Source organism: Puma concolor, chromosome B1 (assembly GCF_028749965.1).
Source record: "Puma concolor isolate L17-30 chromosome B1, mPumCon1.1.hap2, whole genome shotgun sequence".
Lineage (NCBI taxonomy): Eukaryota > Metazoa > Chordata > Mammalia > Carnivora > Felidae > Puma > Puma concolor.
Genome location: NC_141670.1, coordinates 16413530 through 16433456, shown reverse-complemented (window position 1 = coordinate 16433456; position 19927 = coordinate 16413530). Strand labels below are relative to the sequence as shown.

Below are 19927 nucleotides of genomic sequence, written 5' to 3'. Positions count from 1 at the left end.
ACTTAGAGAGAAGTCTTAAGCATAATTAAAATTCCTCACAATTACTGAGAGCCTGGAAGCCACAAAGAGATAATAATTTAACAAAGATCAAAAACTCCCTTTGAGAAACAATGTTAACATGTACTGCTAACTCAACAATAAATATGTAAACAGTCTCAAGCAACTCATAGTAAGGTGCTATAGATTTGCTTTAAAAATTATGAACAGATTCCAGGGGAATTCTATCAAACATTAAAAGAAGAGTTAACACCTTTTCTCTTGAAGCTGTTCCAAAAAATAGAAATGGAAGGAAAACTTCCAAACCCTTTCTATGAGTCCAGCATTACCTTCATTCCAAAACCAGACAAAGACCCCACTAAAAAGGAGAACTATACTCCAATTTCCCTGATGCACATGGACGCAAAAATCCTCAACAAGATACTAGCCAACCAGATCCAACAATACATTAAAAAAATTATTCACCACAACCAAGTGGGATGTATACCTGGAATGCAGGGCTGATTCAATATCTGCAAAACAATCAATGTGATTCATCACAACAATAAAAGAAAGGACACAAACCACATGATCCTCTCAATAGATGCAGAGAAAGCATTTGACAAAATACAGCATCTTTTCTTGATAAAAACCCTCAAGAAAGTAGGGACAGAAGGATCCTACCTCAAGATCATAAAAGCCATTATATGAAAGACCCACCACTAGCTAAGACTTCCAGTACTTTGTTGAATAACAGTGGTGAGAGTGGACATCCATGGGGCAACTGGGTGGCTCAGTCGGTTAAGCGTCTGCCTTCAGCTCAGGTCATGATCTCATGGTTCTTGAGTTTGAGCCTCACATCAGGCTCTCTGCTGACAGCTCAGAGCCTGAAGCCTGTTGGGATTCTGTGTCTCCATCTCTCTCTATCCCTCCCCCACTCGCTCGTGTGTGTGTGTGTGTGTGTGTGTGTGTCTGTGCACGTGCACGCACGCTCTCTCTCAAATAAACATTAAAAAAAATTTAAAAAAAAAGAATGGCTAACATTAACAACTCAGGCAACAACAGATACTGGCAAAGATGCGGAGAAAGAGGATCTCTTTTGCCCTGCTGGTGGGAATGCAAACTGGTGCAGCCACTCTGGAAAACCGTATGGAAGTTCCTCAAAAAATTAAAAACAAAACTAGCCTACGACCCAGCAATTGCACTACTAGGTATTTATCCAAAGGATACAAGTATGGTGTTTTGAAGGGACATATGCACCCCAATGTTTACAGCAGCACTATCAATGACAGCCAAAGTATGGAAAGAGCCCAAATGTCCATTAATGGATGAATGAATGAATATATATGGTGGTATATACACACAATGGAGTATTACTCGGCAATCAAAAAGAATGAAATCTTGACATTTGCAACTACGTGGATGGAACTAGAGGGTATTATGCTAAGTGAAATTAGAGAAAGACAAATATCATATGACTTCATTCATATGAGGACTTTTAAGATACAAAACAGATGAACATAAAGGAAAGGAAGCAAAAATAATATAAAGACAGGGAAGAGAACAAAACATAAGAGACTCCTAAATATGGAGAACAAACAGAGGGTTACTGGAGGGGTTGTGGGAGGGGGGATGGGCTAAATGGGTAAGGGGCATTAAGGAATCTACTCCTGAAATCATTATTGCACCATGTGCTAACTTGGATGTAAATTATAAAAAATAAATAAAATATAGAAAAGAAAAATAAATTTAAAAATAAATAAAAATAAAAATTATGAACAGAACAAATAAATTAAGCTTTTCAATAGAAAATTTTAGAAGATGGGAAAGAACTTCTAAGGGAGAGCTTCTTTATAAAAGGAGCTGAGATTTCCAAAGACATCCAGATCTGTCATTATTTGAAGTACATATAAATAAAAGATATTATTTTGAAGGAATCTAAAAGTCGAAAACAATTTTTCTTGGTTTATAGTCTAAGTGTAACATATTATTACCTTTTGACATTCAAAGTCATTATACTTTTAGTTGGTCTGCTCTTTGGTCCACTTGGGGGATAGAAAATCTTAGCACCTTTGCTGGAAGTCTGGCTTGCCAATTTAACCACATAAGGGTCAGCAGAATGTGAAGGGTAAGGATCAAATGTTCCTGCCTTCATTCCACCAGCCTACAAATAAAAATGAGACAATTTAATGTAGTTTTGTAAAATGCTTCTAACAAAATTAGATTTTGAAGAAGTTCATACATATTTGTGCACTATGGAGTTGGTTTTACATTTAAAGTTGTCTATACAGACATACCTCAGAGATATTGTGAGTTGAGTTCCAGACAATTGCAATAAAATGAGTATCACAAAAAAGCAAGTCAAATGAATTTTTTGGTTTCCCGCTACATATAAAAGTTATATTTATACAATGCTATAGTCTGTTAAGAGTGCAATAGCATTGTGCCTAAAAAAACAATGTACATACCTTAATTTTAAAATGTTTTATTGCTAAAAATATATTAAATATCATTTGAGCTTTCAGTCAATGAGAATATTCTTGCCGGTGGAAGTTCTTGCCTTGATGTTAATAGTTGCTGACTGACCTGGTGGTGGCTGAAGGTTGGGGTGGCTGTGGCAATTTCTTAAAACAAAACAATGTAGTTCACCATGCTGATTGACTCTTCCTTTCATGAATGATTTCCCTGTAGCATGCAACCAGTTTGATAACATTTTACCCACAGCAGAACTTCTTTCACATTGGAGTTTATCTTCTCAAACCCTGCTGTTGCTATATCAACCAGGTTCATATATTTCAAATCCATTGTCATTTCAACAATCTTCATAGTATCTTCATCAGGAGTAGATTCCATCTCAAGAAACCACTTTCGTTTCTCAGACATAAGAAGCAACTCCTCCTCCATCAAACTTTTATCATGAGATTGCAGCAGCTCAGTCCCATCTTCAGGCCCTACTTGTGATTCTAGTTCTCTTGCTATTTCCACCACATCTGCAGTTACTTCCTCCATTGGAGTATTGAGTGCCTCCAAGTCATCCATGGGGTTTGGAATCAACTTCCAAACACCCATTAATGTTGATATTTTGACCTCTTGCCATGAACTGCAGATGTTCTTAATGGCATCTAGAATATGAATCCTTTCCAGAAGGTTTCCAATTTACTCTGCCCAGATCCATCAGAGGAGTCACTATCTATGGCAGCTAGAGCTTTATGATATGTATTTCTTAAATAATAAGACTTGAAGTTGAAATTATTCCACGATCCATGGGCTGCCAAATAGATGTGTTAACAAGCATGAAAACAACATTAATCTCATTGTACATTGCCATCAGAGCTCTTGGGTGACCAGACGCACTGTCAATAAACAGTACTATTTTGAAAGGAATCTTTTTTTTTTTTTTTTTCTGAGCAGATCTCAACAGCAGGCTTAAAATATTCAGTAAACCATTTCATAAACAGATGTGCTGTCACCCAGGATTTGTTGTTTATAGCACAGAGATTTATCATAATCCTTTTTTTTTATCAAATGATTATTTGTTTCGGAGGGGAGGGGCAGAGAGAAATGGAAAGAGTGAATCTCAAGCGCAGAGCCTGACGTGGTGCTGGATCTCATGACCATGAGATCATGACCTGAGCCAAAATCAAGAGTCAGACACTCAACTGGCTGAGCCACCCTGGCACCCCTATCATAATTCTTAAGGGACCAAGGATTTGGGGAATGGTAAATGAGCACTGGCTTCAACTTAAAGTCACCAGCTACAGTAGCCTCTAAAAAGAGAGCCAGCCTGTCCTTTGTAGCTTTGAAGCCAAGCATTGGTTTCTCCTCTCTAGCTATGAAAGTCCTAGATGGTATCTTCTTCCAATAAAGGATTATTTAATCTACATTAAAAATCTGTTGTTTAGTTAAAAACTGAGAACAAACTGAGGGTTGATGGGGGGTGGGAGGGAGGGGAGGGTGGGGGATGGGTATTGAGGAGGGCACCTTTTGGGATGAGCACTGGGTGTTGTATGGAAACCAATTTGACAGTAAATTTCATATATTAAAAAAAATAAATAAAATAAAAATCTGTTGTTTAGCATAGCCACCTTCATTAATTACCTTAGCTAGATCTTCTGGGTAACTTGCTGCAACTTCTACATCAGCACTTGTTGCTTTGCCTCATACTTTTATGTTATGGAGATTGCAACTTAGTGGACCAACCTCAGCTAGCTTCAAACTTTTCTTCTCCAGCTTCTTTACCTCTCAGCCTTCACAGAATTGAAGAGTTAGGGCCTTGCTCTGTATTAGGCTTTGCATAAGGACATCTTGTGGCTGGCTTGATCTTCCATCCAGATCTTCTATCACCAAAACTTTCCTCATCAGCAAGAAGTCTGTTTTGCTTTCTTATCATGTACGTATTCACTGGAGTAGCACTTTTAATTTCTTTGAAGAACTTTTCCTTTGTGTTCACAATTTGGATAACTGTTTGGCACAAGATGCCTAGTTTTTAGTCTGTCTCAGCTTTTGACATGACTTCCTCATGGAGTTTAATCATTTCTAGTTTTCGATTTAAAGTGAGACATGCAACTCTTCCTTTCACGTGAACACTTAGAGGCTATTGTGGGGTTATTAACTGGCATCATCTAAATACTGTTGTGTCTCAGGGAAGACGGAGGCCCAAGGAGAGGGAAAGAGATGAGGGAATAGCCAGTTGGCAGGGCAGTCAGAACACACAACGTGCATTAATTAAGTTCGCTGTCTTACACAGGTGGCATTCATAGCACCCCTCCATGCAGTTACAATAGTAACAGCAAAGATCACCGATCACAGATCACCATAACAAATATAATAATAATAAAGTTTGAAATAATGGAAGAAGTACTAAAACGTGACACAGAGACACAAAGTGAGCAATTATTGTCGGAAAAATGGTGTCAATCACGTTGCTCAACACAGATTTCCACAAACCTTTAATTTGTAAAAAAAAAACACAGTATGTACGAAGCATAATAAAGCAAAGCACAATAAAACTAAGTATGCCTATACTGTTCAAACACCAGCAGTCTCCCTGCCACCAATTTTATGGGGGCAAGACATTGTAGTTTTCAAAAGTTCTCTATTAAAATGCAAATATTTATGGGAAGGTAATATTCTAAACTATTGTCAAGTATTAATATTTGTCTATTAATTTTAAGCTTATTTATTTATTTTGAGAGAGGGGGTGGACGTGAGCAGGGTAGGAGCAGAGAGAGAGAATCCAAGGCAGACTGTGAGATCATGACCTGAGTCTAAAGTCAAGAGTTGGATGCTTAACCAACTGAGCCACCCAGAAGCCCCAAATATTAATATCTTAGTGAGAGTTCACCAGATCAAGCTGTCATCTGGTTAAGGGGTGAGTTTATTACCGAGGGAATAAGACCTAAGTCATGTATATTTTGATACAGAAAGGAGTTGGGGATCAGAACCAGAGCATGCTCAGAAGAGAAGGTCAAGGATAAGGTTCGTTCAACAGGGAGGCTGACATGAGTTCATTAAATATTGGTCAATGATGAAAAAGATACAAAAAATAAAAATTTTTAAAAATAAGGAGTAGCACATAGAAACAGAAGGTGAGAGGAAAACATGACCTACTTTATACTTTTCTTAGATCTAGTAAGGAGTTAGTCAAAATTATTTTTTGACCTGTACACAAAACAAATATTTGCTTTGACTTTTTAAGCTGATTTACCACAATTTTAATCTTTATACGTAGTTACCAAGAAAACTCTATAGAATCATCATAACCAATTTATTTATTTTTTTTAATGTTTATTTATTTTTGAGACAGAGAGAGACAGAGCATGAACAGGGGAGGGGCAGAGAGAGAGGGAGACACAGAATTGGAAGCAGGCTCCAGGCTCTGAGCCATCAGCCCAGACCCCGACGCGGGGCTCGAACTCACGGACCTCGAGATCGTGACCTGAGCTGAAGTCCAACGCTTAGCCGACTGAGCCACTCAGGCGCCCCCATCATAACCAATTTAAATAGGCATCCATTATCTTACAATATCTATGCCAAATATACATGAAAATTTAATTCAATTAAAAGATATAATTGTAATATTTCAAGTTTTCCAGGTAGAGGACACAGATTCTTTTGAGGAGCAATAAATAATAAGGAAATTTAAGTAAAATAAATTCATTAATAAAGGTAAAGCAAAATGAACTAATTAAAAATAGAAAAATATAGGGGCACCTGGGTGGCTCAGTCAGTTAAGCATCCAACTTTGGCTCAGGTCATGATCTCAGGGTTTGTGAGTTCGAGTGAGTTCAAGCTCCATGTCGGGCTCTGTGCTGACAGCTCAGAGCCTGGAGCCTGCTTCAGATTCTGTGTCTCCCTCTCTCTCTGCCACTTCCCCCACCCCTTCTCAAAAATAAATAAAAGTTAAAAAAAATTAAGTAAAAAAAAGAAAAAAGAAAAGGAAAAATATACATGGTACATAAATAAACCAAACCACCAGATGATGCCTTACAAAATAAATAGATAAATCTACATTATAATTAGGATTGAGAAAGGAGTGGACATATATGGAATAACCAAAAATATAAAATAACATTTTTGTAAACCTCTATGTTGATAAATTTGAAAACATAAATGAAATTATTTTCAAAGAAAATATAAATGTCAAATCGACTCAAAAGAGATACAAATCAGATAAGGCATCATAGAAGAAATTAAGCCCAGAACATTTTGCATAAGAATTCTTTCAAGCCTGTAAGGAACAGTTATTTGTGGTGCTACCTGAATTGTTACAAAACACAGAAAAAGAAAAAAATCTCCCTGATTATTTTAAGACGCTAACACCTACTTATACCAAGATAAAACAAAGCATACAAAAAAAAAATTAGACCAGTTACACTTAAAATTATTGATGCAAAAATACTTAAAATATTAATAAATAAGATAAAGTATTATACTTAAATACAACATAGCCAAGTGGAATTCATTCCGAGAAATTTATCATCATTCACCTTATAACAAGTCAAAGAAAGAAAAAAAAGATGGTCTAAATAGATTACACCAAAATATTCAATACCATTCTACATACATTCCTAATTTATTCCTTTTTTTGGCATCTATAAAAATGAAACACTAGAGTAAATTCAACTAATTCAGTAAATTCAAGATTAAGGCAAATGATGGCAACTATTGCTATGCTAAGCAACTAGACATGAACATGACTTAAAAGCTACAAATACTGGAAAGGATTGGGCAAAATTATTTGCAGATAACGTAATCACATATCTGAAAATCTAAAGAGAATCAACATAATACCCATTAGAACATAAGAAAACTTAATGAAGTGGCCAATTATCAAACATTTTGATAAAGACAAATTACATAAGGGAATATATGATAGGAAAAAAATTGTTGACAAGAGCCTTAAAATAAATAGGAACAAAACATAAAACATATAAACCTGTATGAAGCAAAATTTAGAATTCTACAAGGGAAATAAAGGTTTTAATAAGCAGTTTGTTTCTAGATCAGAAGACTCAAATCATAAATATGCTGAGGGGTGTGTGGGTGGCTGAGTCGGTTAAGTGTACAACTTGTGACCTCAGCTTAGGTCATGATCTCATGGTTCAGGAGATCAAGCACAACGTCAGTGTAGAGCCTGCTTGGGATTCTTTCTCTCTTTCAAAATAAATAAACTTTTAATTAATTAATTAATTAATTAATTAATTAATGAGTGCGCGAGCGAGCAAGCAAGCTAAGACATCCAAAAATCTAAAGATTTAACTTTTTAGCAAAATACCAAAGTCTTTTTCCCCCAGCACTTTAGACAATAACTTCAAAGTTCTAGAGAATATGGGAGGATAGCCAATGTAATTTTTTTAAAGAGTAACAAGATAGAAACTAGACCACCCCAAATTAAAATGCAATGGTAATTAAAAGTAGTTTCATACAGGTGGAAATAAACATCAAATTGGGGCACCTAGGGGGCTCAGTCAGTTGAGCGTCCAACTTCAGCTCAGGTCATGATCTCGTGGTCTGTGAGTTCAAGCTCCACATCGGGCTCTGTGTGGACGGCTCAGAGCCTGGAGCCTGCTTCAGATTCTGTGTCTCCCTCTCTCTCTGCCCCTCCCCTGCTCATGCTCTCTCTCACTCTCAAAAATGAATAAATGTTAAAAAAAATTTTTTTAAATAAAAGAAATAAACATCAAATAAAATGGAAATGCTAATTTTGATTTGATAAGGATGCCATTTCAAAGCAGTGCTGTTGAAAATTATTCCATCAGTGATGCTAGGAACAACCGGCTTTTTTTTTTTAAAAATCAGTTTTTAAGTCTAATTCATGTACAATAAACTGCACCCATTTAAAGTTTACAATTCTATGAGTTTTGACAGTGTATTACCCTAGAAACCATGACTGCAATCAAGATCTAGAGCATATCCTCCTCCCCAAAGGGTCCTCCTAATTTCAAAATTGGATTTTGAAAAGATAAAAGCTGAATCTTTACCTTGCTCTTCATTTCAAAATATATTTCAAATGAATATTTAAATAAAAAGGGAAAAACTAATAGAAGAAATCAAGAATGTATATTTTTCTAATATTGGTGGTGAGGAAAGTGATTCTGAGAATGTCATCAAACTTAGCACAACTGATAAATTTGACTACATCAAATTATTAAACTTCTGAATAGTACAAAATACCATAACAAAAGTCAAAGACTGAACAAGCCAAAAAAATTATTTTCAACACAATGACAAATATCCTTAATATATGAAACGATCTTACACATCAATATGAAAAAGACAAATATCCTAATAGAAAATCAGCAGGGAAAATGAACAGGTGATACATAAAAGACAAAACAAAGTATAAACTAAGGTTTATAAACCAAAGAAGCATTTGTATTTTTATTCATACTTGTAAACACCAACAGAGTAGGAGATAGTTCATTTTAACAACAATTTCAAAACTTGAAAGATGGTCTGGCTTTTCATGGTTTTGTGAAAAATTATACCTAAAATCTAGAGAGGTAGTTGGAAAATCCATTATAAATTCAAATGCCTTTGAAATAATTAATGATTATTTCATTGCAAGAACACATTATTCCCTATACTAGCCATGCTTTGTGACTTTTCCTAATTTTGTTAAAAGAGGTTTCACAATTATTACCATGATTCACTAAGAGTGTGAATAATAAACAAAAGTTTATTATTTACATGGGTAACAAAATGACTTGACATAAAGAGGCAACAGTTCTTTATAACGCTTAATATTTTTTCATTCTAAAATTTTTAACTTACCTTTTTACCAGGAGAAGAAGGCTTAAAGGGGTGTGCAAGTAATTCTTTCTTCTCTGTTTTTTTAATTGGTGGTAAAGCTTTCTCAAACAAATAAGGATTCGTGTCAAAATATTCCCTTGGGTAAAGATTTGATTTGAAAGGTGTTCCTTTAACTAAACGATGGTGTTCTTCATTCTCCTTCTGTAAACCAGAGTGTTTGAAATTGTGGGACATAAATTATTCACATTAGAAGTAACAGTCCAATTTTCTTTTAAATTTTAATATAAGCATGTAGATTTTTCATATCTGTAACTGCTGGGTTCACTTCTTTAAAACATTCCTTTGTTATGTTTTGTTTCTATGATACAAAAGATATGCCTCACTTATGAACAGGTACAAGTATGATTGCTCTCTTTAGATATAAATTTATTTCAAGTACAGAGATCTATTTATCACCTAAAGAAACCTAAATTAATTATCTGGGTGATATGATGCAGTAAAGAAAAAGGATTTTGTTGTTCAAATCACAACTCCTTCGTGCTTTTTAGCATTTCTCAGGGACTCTGGGAAATTTACTTACCCTGTTAGTGCTACATTTTCTTCAACTGTAGATGATATAATCTCTCCTTCCACACACCCAATGCTGTTGTATAGATTAAATGCAATTAAGTGCGTAAAGTACCTGGCATGTGGTGGGCCCTAAATAACTGTCAGTTTTTACTTCTAAAAATGAGGAATACTTACTCTTTATAACATTTTTATATTAACTACCTCGTATTCAAGCAAAACAGAGGTCATTTTTTCCCTTCCATTTTGCAATCTTCTCTATGGGACAATACTTACAAAAATTTCTGTTAATAAAGTAGAAAAAAATTTCATGCTATGAAATATAGATTTGAAGAGGCAACTAAAGTGAATATTAATACCTTTTTTTCACTTTTTTCTAGTATGAAATCTGGTATTTTGTCATTCTACAAACAATTGAAAATGTTTGATAAATGAAATCTAAAATAGATAGTTAATCCAGGGAAGACAAACTTGCATTACCAAGAATGCTACTGTAACACTTTCAGGATTTTTCACTCTTTTTTATCTTTTTCTTTGTTTTTGCTTGCCCTCGTCCTTTCTCCAGCTCATAGAAATTTTACCCCTTCTTGCTGATCATCTCTCCCCTCTTCCAAATCACAGTGGTAATGATAATTTTAACCATTCCATTTATCTTTTTGGGCAGTGTTTCTCAAATTTTAGTTCTCATAGGAATCTCTTGATAAGTTATATAAAATATCAAGCTCTTCTCTCAGAGATTTCTAGATCCTCTTGGTCTGCTATATGGCCTAAAAATCTATCATTTTAGTCACCGCAGGTGATTCTGATGCAGGTTATCATGAGGAAAGGCTTTAAAGAACACCTTTGGCTAGAGTATGGTCACGTTTTACTAGAATACTGTGTTTGTTTTACCAACCCCTGCCCTAGAGCATTCAGTGTAGTATACATCAGCACATATATGAGGAAACTACTCAAAGCCAAAAAAAGAACCACCTAAGAAGACTAAAAGTAACAGTGTCTGGCTCTTATCACAGAGCTGGCAAGAGTTCTGGTTCCATCAGTTCTGCTGGGAAACATGAGTCCCAGGGCACTGGGTAGAGCACACAGAAAGGGGTGGCCCCCGCAGTACAGAGTAATTAGTCCTAGACTGAGCATTGCTCCTGTCCCACCTAACAAATCTGAAACCAAGCAAGACCTGAAAAAAATCAAACTGTTTCCAAATCATTTTACTGCATTCCAGAACAAAGCCCAAGAATTTTTATAAGAATACAAAAATATACAGCACTCAACAAAGTAAATGACAAAGTGCCTAACATTAAGTCAAAAATCACTACTAACCATGCAAAGCAGGAAAATATGACCTGTACCAAGAAGAAAAACTAAGAATTCAAAATCAACCAAGAACACAGATGTTAGAATTAGTAGAGAAGGAAACTGAAACAGTAATTAAACTGTATATGCTCATAAAGCCACACAGAAACACATAAGCTATAAAACACTCAAACAGAACTTCTGGAGAGCAAAAGTACAATGTGTGAGATTAGAAATACACAGGATATTGCAGATTAGACACTGTAGTTAAAATAGATTAGTGACCTTGAGGACATAGGAAAAGAAACAATTCAAATTGACATACAGAGAAGGGAAAAAGAGAATTAAAAAGGAAAAAAAAGCAAACAAAGCACTGGTAAACTGTGAGACAATTTCAAAAGATCTAATGCATATGTACTAGGAGTCCCTGAAGGAGAGGGGAAAGAAAGATGGAAGGACAGAAAAAAAATAACTGAAGAAATAATAGCTGAAAACATTCCAAATTTGATGAAAACTATAAACCCACAGATCCAAGAAGCTGAATAAACCCCAAGCACAAGAAGCAAGATGAAAACCTGACCAAGGCATATCATAATCAAATTGCTCAATGAGTGATAAAGAGATCTTAAAAGTAACCAGAGGGAAAAAGACAGTTCATAGAGAAGAACAAAAATCAACATGACAAGGGATCTCTTGTCAGAAACAATCAAGCAAGAATGCAGTGGAGTAATCTCTTTAAGATTCTAAACGAAGGGGTCCCTGGGGGCTCAGTCAGCTAAGCTCAGGTCATGATCTCACAGTTCACAAATTCAAGCCAAAAGTGGGCTCTGAGCAGTCAGCACAAAGTCCGGAGCCTGCTTCGGATTCTGTCTCCCTCTCTCTCTGCCCCTCCCTTGATCGTGTGTTCTCTCTCTCTCTCTCTCTCTCTCTCTCAAAAATAAAACATCAAAAAAAAAAATTTTAATACTAAACTAAACTAAAAGGCAACTGACGGAATGGGAAAAGATATTTGCGAATGACGTATCAGACAAAGGGCTAGTATCCAAAATCTATAAAGAACTCACCAAACTCCACACCCAAAAAACAAATAATCCAGTGAAAAAATGGGCAGAAAACATGAATAGACACTTCTCTAAAGAAGACATCAGATGGCCAACAGGCACATGAAAAGATGCTCAACGTCGCTCCTCATCAAGGAACTACAAATCAAAACCACACTGAGATATCACCTCACGCCAGTCAGAGTGGCTAAAATGAACAAATCAGGAGACTATAGATGCTGAAGAGGATGTGGAGAAACAGGAACCCTCTTGCACTGCTGGTGGGAATGCAAACTGGTGCAGCCTCTTTGGAAAACAGTGTGGAGGTTCCTCAAAAAATTAAAAACAGACCTACCCTATGACCCAGCAATAGCACTGCTAGGAATTTACCCAAGGGATACAGGAGTGCTGATGCATAGGGGCACTTGTACCCCAATGTTTACAGCAGCACTTTCAACAAGAGCCAAATTATGGAAAGAGCCCAAATGTCCATCAACTGATGAATGGATAAAGAAATTGTGGTTTATATACACAATGGAATACTACTTGGCAATGAGAAAGAATGAAATATGGCCTTTTGTAGCAACATGGATGGAACTGGAGAGTGTTACGCTAAGTGAAATAAAGTCATACGAAAACAGATACCATGTTTTCACTCTCATGTGGATCCTGAGAAATGTAACAGAAGACCATGGGGGAGGGGAAGGCGGAAAAAACAAAAGTTAGAGAGGGAGGGAGTCAAACCATAAGAGACTTAAAAACTGAGAATAAACTGAGGGTTGATGGGGGGTGGGAGGGAGGGGAAAGTGGGTGATGGGCATTGAGAAGGGAACCTGTTGGGATGAGCACTGGGTGTTATATGGAAACCAATTTGACAATAAACTTCATATTTAAAAAAATAAAAAATTAAAATTAAAAATTAAATTCTAAAAGAAAAAGCAAGAATGCATTTTTAAAATTATTTTCAGAATTAATTTTAGAAAGTCCAGGGATATAAAATAACTGACTTATAAATAATAAGTTCTGAATATAAAAAAAGAACTTTACAATAAGGAGAGAAAAGTATCTTACCACATAAAATTTAGGATAAAAGACTCATTACTGAGCCACTGATAAAATTGCCTTGTATATGTTTATATAATGTATTATTATTATTCCTACAGATGAAAAGCAGTTTATACATTAATTTTCTAATAATCCACACACAGAAACAAAGATGCTTATTAAATGACCAAGATTTCTGCCCAATTTAATAGAAAACTTTGCTTGAGTTTGGACACACTAAAAATGGCCACTATCCTTCTATCTCGTAGCCCACTGCTGCCCCACTGCTGCTTAAAGTCACCACAGCATAATTGTTGGAAGACTGCCTAAAACAAAAACTAATAAAATGCTTGCTATTTAATTTCTGTTGTTTAATGTCCAAACTTGACTTTTCATCAATACCAGCTTTTTTGTTATATGGAAATTGTTAAATTATGTTGACAGTGTCCCAATATTTACAAGGGTTCCTCTACTCATTCTCATGTAGGCATTCTGCATACAAGTGACTATGTTTCGTTCTAAGTCGAATATTATATAAAATGAGTGTAGAGGCATATACCAGTACATTTAGCTTTTATTTCTGTGGTTTAGTATAGTGAGCACTCTCTTCTCATCCTATCACTCTCTCTTCTGTAGGTGTTCATCCATTCTCTACCTTCCACCTTCTTACCTCCCCATCACTCCTGCATTCCACTCATTTACCAGAATGGCTTGATTAGGCCAAAAGTACCACCACTACTGTCTTAGGCACACCATATTAGGGTGTGGTGGTGTCCTAAGGGTTAGGACATGACTCCTCTACTCAAAAATAGGTATAGCTGATTAGGCCAAGTAAGAAAGGTCTCACAGCTAGTTTAGAGGTAGATGGTAGATATAAGGTAGATGTAGTAAATTAGCAAGAGATAAAAGCTCATCCTGGGAAGAGCTGAGAAGATCTACAACAAGATATGGAAATCTAGTATCAAAAAGGTAAAATTATCACAATTCATAGATATCGGTCTACCATTGATTGCCCTGGTAACACAAATATAGATAAAATAAAGCAATCCATAATTAGATCACAAATGAATTCTCGACTTCAACTAAGAGAAAGATTGAAGAAAGTTAAAATTAGATTATTTTACCTTAAAATTTAGTTTGGGTGCGTCGTAGAAATCAGCAGAGTGTGAAAACTGTTTACCTATGGTAATATTTGCATAGCTAAGGAAGAAAAAATTAAGTAATAGTGACTTCATGATTCAGAAATTTTAAATTATATTTAACTTCAAAACAAATTATATGAAACCATGAAAAGTATCTTACCCATATCCTGTTCCTTTCTTTCCCGGGTTTGTGTATAAATTCTTTCCAGGTACCTCATATTTGTCTCTGGGTTTCAACTGTGTGCTGAAGAATGGCACCGGACCGCCTATGGTGCCATAGTAGGTTCCTAACCCACATCTTAAATACAGTTTTTAAAAAACGGAGCAAATTAAAACAGCAAATTTTGTGTTATACATATTTGACCACAATTCACAAAAAATGACTGAAAAAGGAGCAAAATATATGTAATGGAATTGACTTGCCCAACACTGGCAAGAAAACAGCAACCATTTTTTTTTTAGTTTAGTTTTTTTAGTTTAGTTTTAGTCTTATTTCACCCATTTTTCAAAGTCACAAATTTTGAGATGAGATGTTTTTAATTTTTTATGCTTATCTTAAATGTTCCACATAAACAAAATTTCACAATCTTTAGGAAGTGAAAATAGTTTCCATTAATTCAGAAAATTGCAGTTTTACTAATCTCAAAAAAATAGCACAAGCACAAAACTGGCCTTCAACCAATCCTCATCTTTCATAAATTCTACAGAGACAGTCAACATTATAGAGTGTGCATTAGCATCTTATTATAAAGCTCAGCCAAATAATATGATATAACAGACTATATGATTTTCTTTGTTCAATGGTTTAAAGATAAAAAAATGAAACTTCACATTGACAACTGTCACAACTAAAATATTGTTTAAGTCCATGCATTACCTTTACAATTGTTTTTAAATAGCATGTCTTGATAAATCACTTTTTATCAAAAAAAAGGCTTCACCAAATTTTACAATTTTTATTTATACTTTCTAAAAAATTTTTGCAAAGCAGAAAAAATAGTGAAGGACACAGATAATGATGACCCAAGGCAGTTTTTTTAAGATTTTCAAACAAATTTATTTATTTGGCTTTATTTTTTGGCATTATTTATCTGGCTTTTATCATATAAACTAATAGCAGTGTCATAAGCATAAATTTAATGAGATGAGGATCTACTTAACTAAAACTACCCGTCAACTTATATCATCCAATATAACTGTCTCCACCTGAGATAAGCTCATCCTAAAAATCATACTCTAAAAAAAATCAATCATACTTAAGTAAGTCCTCTAGAAAAATACTTAATTTGGGCTAGAGGAGAGAAAGGTGCAGGAAATGAATTTATGACTTTTCCCCTAAACACTTACGGCTTTTTATCTCCATTACTAGGGAGGAAGGCTTTGCCTAGATTTTTTTTGGCTTCTTCCATCATATGCCGTCTCCTCACTTGATTCAGATTTACATAGCCTTCACCTTCAAATATCCTTACAAAATGGGGATCAAAATAACCTGCCTGGAGATTTGACATTGCTTTGGATCCCCCAGGTAGCATCTGTTTATTTTTGCTTGCAGCGTCATTAAAGGGTCCTTTAAAAATAAATTAGGAATATCATCATTTTGAGCTCACTAATAATTAAAGAACATGAAAAGCAATTGAGAAAAGTTTCAAACTTTGATTTGGGCCAACTCTAATTTTGAGTTTTGAGCTCTAAACTGCTGTCTCAAAATGCTCACTGAAAGCTCTACATTATAGACCACATTGACAATAAGACCTAAGAGGTTTCCATCACAATATTTTAATAATTAGATCAAGGTCTTGGTTATAGACTCTGACTTTTAGAGCTGGGACAGACCCTAACAATCATCTAATCTAATGCTTCCCCCTCTATATATTAGGAAACACCATGTGAGATCATCAGTAAGTACATGTATATGAGTGTGTGTGTGTGTGTGTGTGAGTGTGTGTGTGTTTAGGTTGAAGGGAATGGTGTTCCATAATCAAAATGAGGCAATTCCCCTCCTAGATATATACTCAAGACATATAAGTGTCTATATCCACTAAAAGGCATGAACCGGAATGTTCATAGCAGTTTCATTCATAATATTCAAATACAGGAAACAACTCAAATGTCCACCAACAGGAAAGCAGATAAATAAATGTGTTATATTTATACAATGAAGTACTAGTGGCCAATTTTTTAAAAGGTTGTTTTTATAAATATGTAGAACTTCTATTATAACTTAGATCTAGAAGAGCTCAATTTGGGAAGTCCTTCACCAATGTGAAAACTTTTTTGAAGTGCGAACAATCCTTAAAGCAACTAGTTATTTAAATATGAATTTGTATCACTGATTTTTTTAACTTAAATTTTTGAAAAGGTAGTATATTCACATGGTTCCAAATTCAGTAATATAAATGTTTTTACAGTAAATTTTCCTCCACACTTGGCCACCCACTTCCTCTCCCAAGGGAATTCGTGATATTTGTTTTCCAGAGAATGTTTAGGCATGTCCCGATGAATATTTTCATATATATCCTTTTCCATTTTTAATTTTTTTTTTTTCAGCGTTTATTTATTTTTGGGACAGAGAGAGACAGAGCATGAACGGGGGAGGGGCAGAGAGAGAGGGAGACACAGAATCGGAAACAGGCTCCAGGCTCTGAGCCATCAGCCCAGAGCCTGACGCGGGGCTCGAACTCACGGACCGCGAGATCGTGACCTGGCTGAAGTCGGACGCTTAACCGACTGCGCCACCCAGGCGCCCCTTTTTTTTTTTTTTTTTTTTAATTTTTTTTTTTTTTTCAGCGTTTATTTATTTTTGGGACAGAGAGAGACAGAGCATGAACGGGGGAGGGGCAGAGAGAGAGGGAGACACAGAATCGGAAACAGGCTCCAGGCTCTGAGCCATCAGCCCAGAGCCTATCCTTTTCCATTTTTAATGCTTAGCATGCTATATAATAAACTATTCTGCACCTTGATTTTTTTGTTTAATTAACAATATATCTTGGAGATGTTTCACGTCAGTGTATTCTAATTGTAACAAAGAAGTCACTGAATAGCCAGAAATTTAACTAAGACATATAAAATGTTTATTTACTTTAGCTCTTTTTATTATTTATGACTCTTCTAAAACTCCCTCAGCTATTCACATAGCATTTCATTCTTCAAGAAAGTAATCATGGATGGCCTTTTGGGATGCAAACGTAAATGCTGCTTGCATAGCAGTGTCCCATCTGAGCAAAATATTCTGAGAGAAAACTGCCATGCACCCTCGGAAAGAAGTGAAATTATCTATGAAGAGAATGTAAGAAAGTAGGGTATCCCAACGAAAGAAGCTTCCTGCTCTTACGAAACTAAGTTCTCTCTTAACTGTACTGAAATTTCATAAATTTATTCGACTTTAAAGTTAATGCTTTAAGGGGAGCCTCGGTGACTCAGTGGGTTAAGCATCTGACTCTTCATTTTGGCTCAGGTGAGGATCTCACAGTTCGTCAGTGGATTCTCATTCTCCTTCTCTCTCTCAAAATAAAAAAATAAAATAAAACTTAATACTTTAAAATATAGAGCATTAAAAATATCATTTAACCCAAATATTAAATCCAAAATTTCCTATAGAACACCCACTATTAGGCTGTAAAGAAAACCAGATATACTTACGATTAAATGAGGACACATATTTATCACCAACAGTAACATACTCCATCTCACTGAAGAGGCCAATCCTCTCCATATCTGTCTTCCCTCCTTCTGCAGGCATGGCTGCTGCTTGCGGTGGTGCTTTCTATACTGACAACCTCAAGAGGTTCCTTGCGGCTATTTCATTTATAGCAAAATCCTACCTTGCATTGAAAAATACAGGGAAAAGATTTAGGAAAAAGGTGATTGCTAAGTTTCAGTCCAATTTACTTCCAGTCTGAGAGTGGGCATTCACTATAAAACAATGGTCCCAAATGACATAGGGAAAGAATCTACTTTGTGGGGCTGGAGGGGAGCAATGGCCCTCCAAATTAGCACCACGAACCCTCCCCAAGATTCTCCGGGTAAAGTATCCACACATTACAAAGAAATGTATATGACAGCATCTGTTGCACTGCCATTCGTCTGTGGTAAATGATAAAATCGTCACTGTGTAGTGTGGTATAAACACTGCAGATACATCCTGCTTTTGAGAAGTTCCAAGTAGATTTAAAAATCATAATTATATGGGGCGCCTGGGTGGCGCAGTCGGTTAAGCGTCCGACTTCAGCCAGGTCACGATCTCGCGGTCCGTGAGTTCGAGCCCCGCGTCAGGCTCTGGGCTGATGGCTCGGAGCCTGGAGCCTGTTTCCGATTCTGTGTCTCCCTCTCTCTCTGCCCCTCCCCCGTTCATGCTCCGTCTCTCTCTGTCCCAAAAAAAAAAAAAAAACACGTTGAAAAAAATAAATAAATAAAAATCATAATTATATAAGGCGGGACACTCTCAGTTTAGTTCAAATGATTTAAACATACTGCATTGTCGCTCATACTGGAAATCACAACAGTTTTTCAGAATGCACAACACACACAATTACTATGTGTTACATCCTACAGTTCTTGAGTTTCTTCAAGTTTAAATGAATACAAGAAATGTGGCCCTGGCAAAATTAGTTCACAAAGGGGATGGGTGGGAAAGGACCATTGTCTAGGCAAGATTAAAATAAAAAACAACACGACAAACAAAAATCCACGAATTAAGAGTATTTGTTAAAGACCATACTGAAACTGTGAATTTCCTTTTTTTTTTTTTTTTTTTTTAGTGTTTATTTTTGAGAGAGAGAAAGAGCACAAGTGTGGGAGGGGCAGAGAGAGAGAGGGAGAAAATGGATACGAAGCAGGCTCTGCACTAACAGCAGAACTCATGAGCCATGAGATCATGACCTGAGCCGGTCAGACGCTTAACCGAATAAGCCACCTAAGCACCCCTTTCTTTTGAAATAACACATTAAACAAATGTTTAGATTCTGTTTTTTAATTACACATGTTTAGAAAGAAAGAGCTAAGGAAGATTTGCCTCCATTTCATCAGAGGATTTTTTAAGTACCAAGCAGATCTAGGTACTGGGCACACATTTAGTGAATAAAACAAGCATTGGCTTATGCTTCCCCGTTTATAATTCAAGGTAATTACCTTTTGCCTTGAATTTCAGTGACACTAAACAGGTGTGCCAATTTGGAACTGTCGCTCCTCTGAGCATGAATCTTTACTAACATGTAATATCAAGGGGCAAGCAAAGATTCCATTTAAACTAAAGCTTTAGGGGGTGCTTGGGCGGGCCAGTGGGTTGGGCATGGGACTCTTGATTTTGGCTCAGGTCATGCTCTCACAGTTTATGAGTTCAATCTGGCTCCATCCTAATAGCCAGGAATCTGCTTGGGATTCTCTCTCTCCCTCTCTCGCCCCTCCCCCATGCACACTCTCAAAATAAATAAACTTAAAAAAACAAAAAACTACAGCATAAGAAGATATGCTTCCTTCCCCACCCCACCCCCCATTCCACTTCTTCCTCTCATCAGGTATATTTTTAAAGTAAATGGGGGTGGGGGGGGGGGAGAGGCGGGGGCGCCTGCGTGGCTCAGTCAGTTAAGCACCTGACTTCAGTTCAGGTCATGATCT

At 36.1% G+C, this 19927-nt stretch overlaps 1 protein-coding gene across 5 annotated transcripts in view; it reads right to left on the bottom strand.

The window, feature by feature from the left end:
* The window catches only part of CFAP96 (cilia and flagella associated protein 96), a 521342-nt gene extending 502679 nt beyond the window's left edge, over positions 1 to 18663 (bottom strand). For 3 of the 5 annotated variants that reach the window (XR_015249965.1, XR_015249967.1, XR_015249966.1), the window contains exons 1-5: positions 17954 to 18662; positions 15662 to 15881; positions 14475 to 14612; positions 14297 to 14372; positions 9253 to 9432 (exon numbers count right to left, since the gene is read on the bottom strand). Coding sequence is in view for 2 of the 5 variants with exons in the window: in XM_086703250.1 (XP_086559376.1) it covers positions 1971 to 2140; positions 9253 to 9432; positions 14297 to 14372; positions 14475 to 14612; positions 15662 to 15881; positions 17954 to 18053 (884 nt within the window). In the remaining 3 variants the exon portion in view is untranslated. Of the gene's footprint in view, positions 1 to 1970; positions 2141 to 9252; positions 9433 to 14296; positions 14373 to 14474; positions 14613 to 15661; positions 15882 to 17953 lie in introns of all 5 variants that reach the window. The other 2 variants (XM_086703250.1, XM_086703251.1) reach the window with 2 other exon arrangements.
* Positions 18664 to 19927: the final 1264 nt, after the last annotated feature.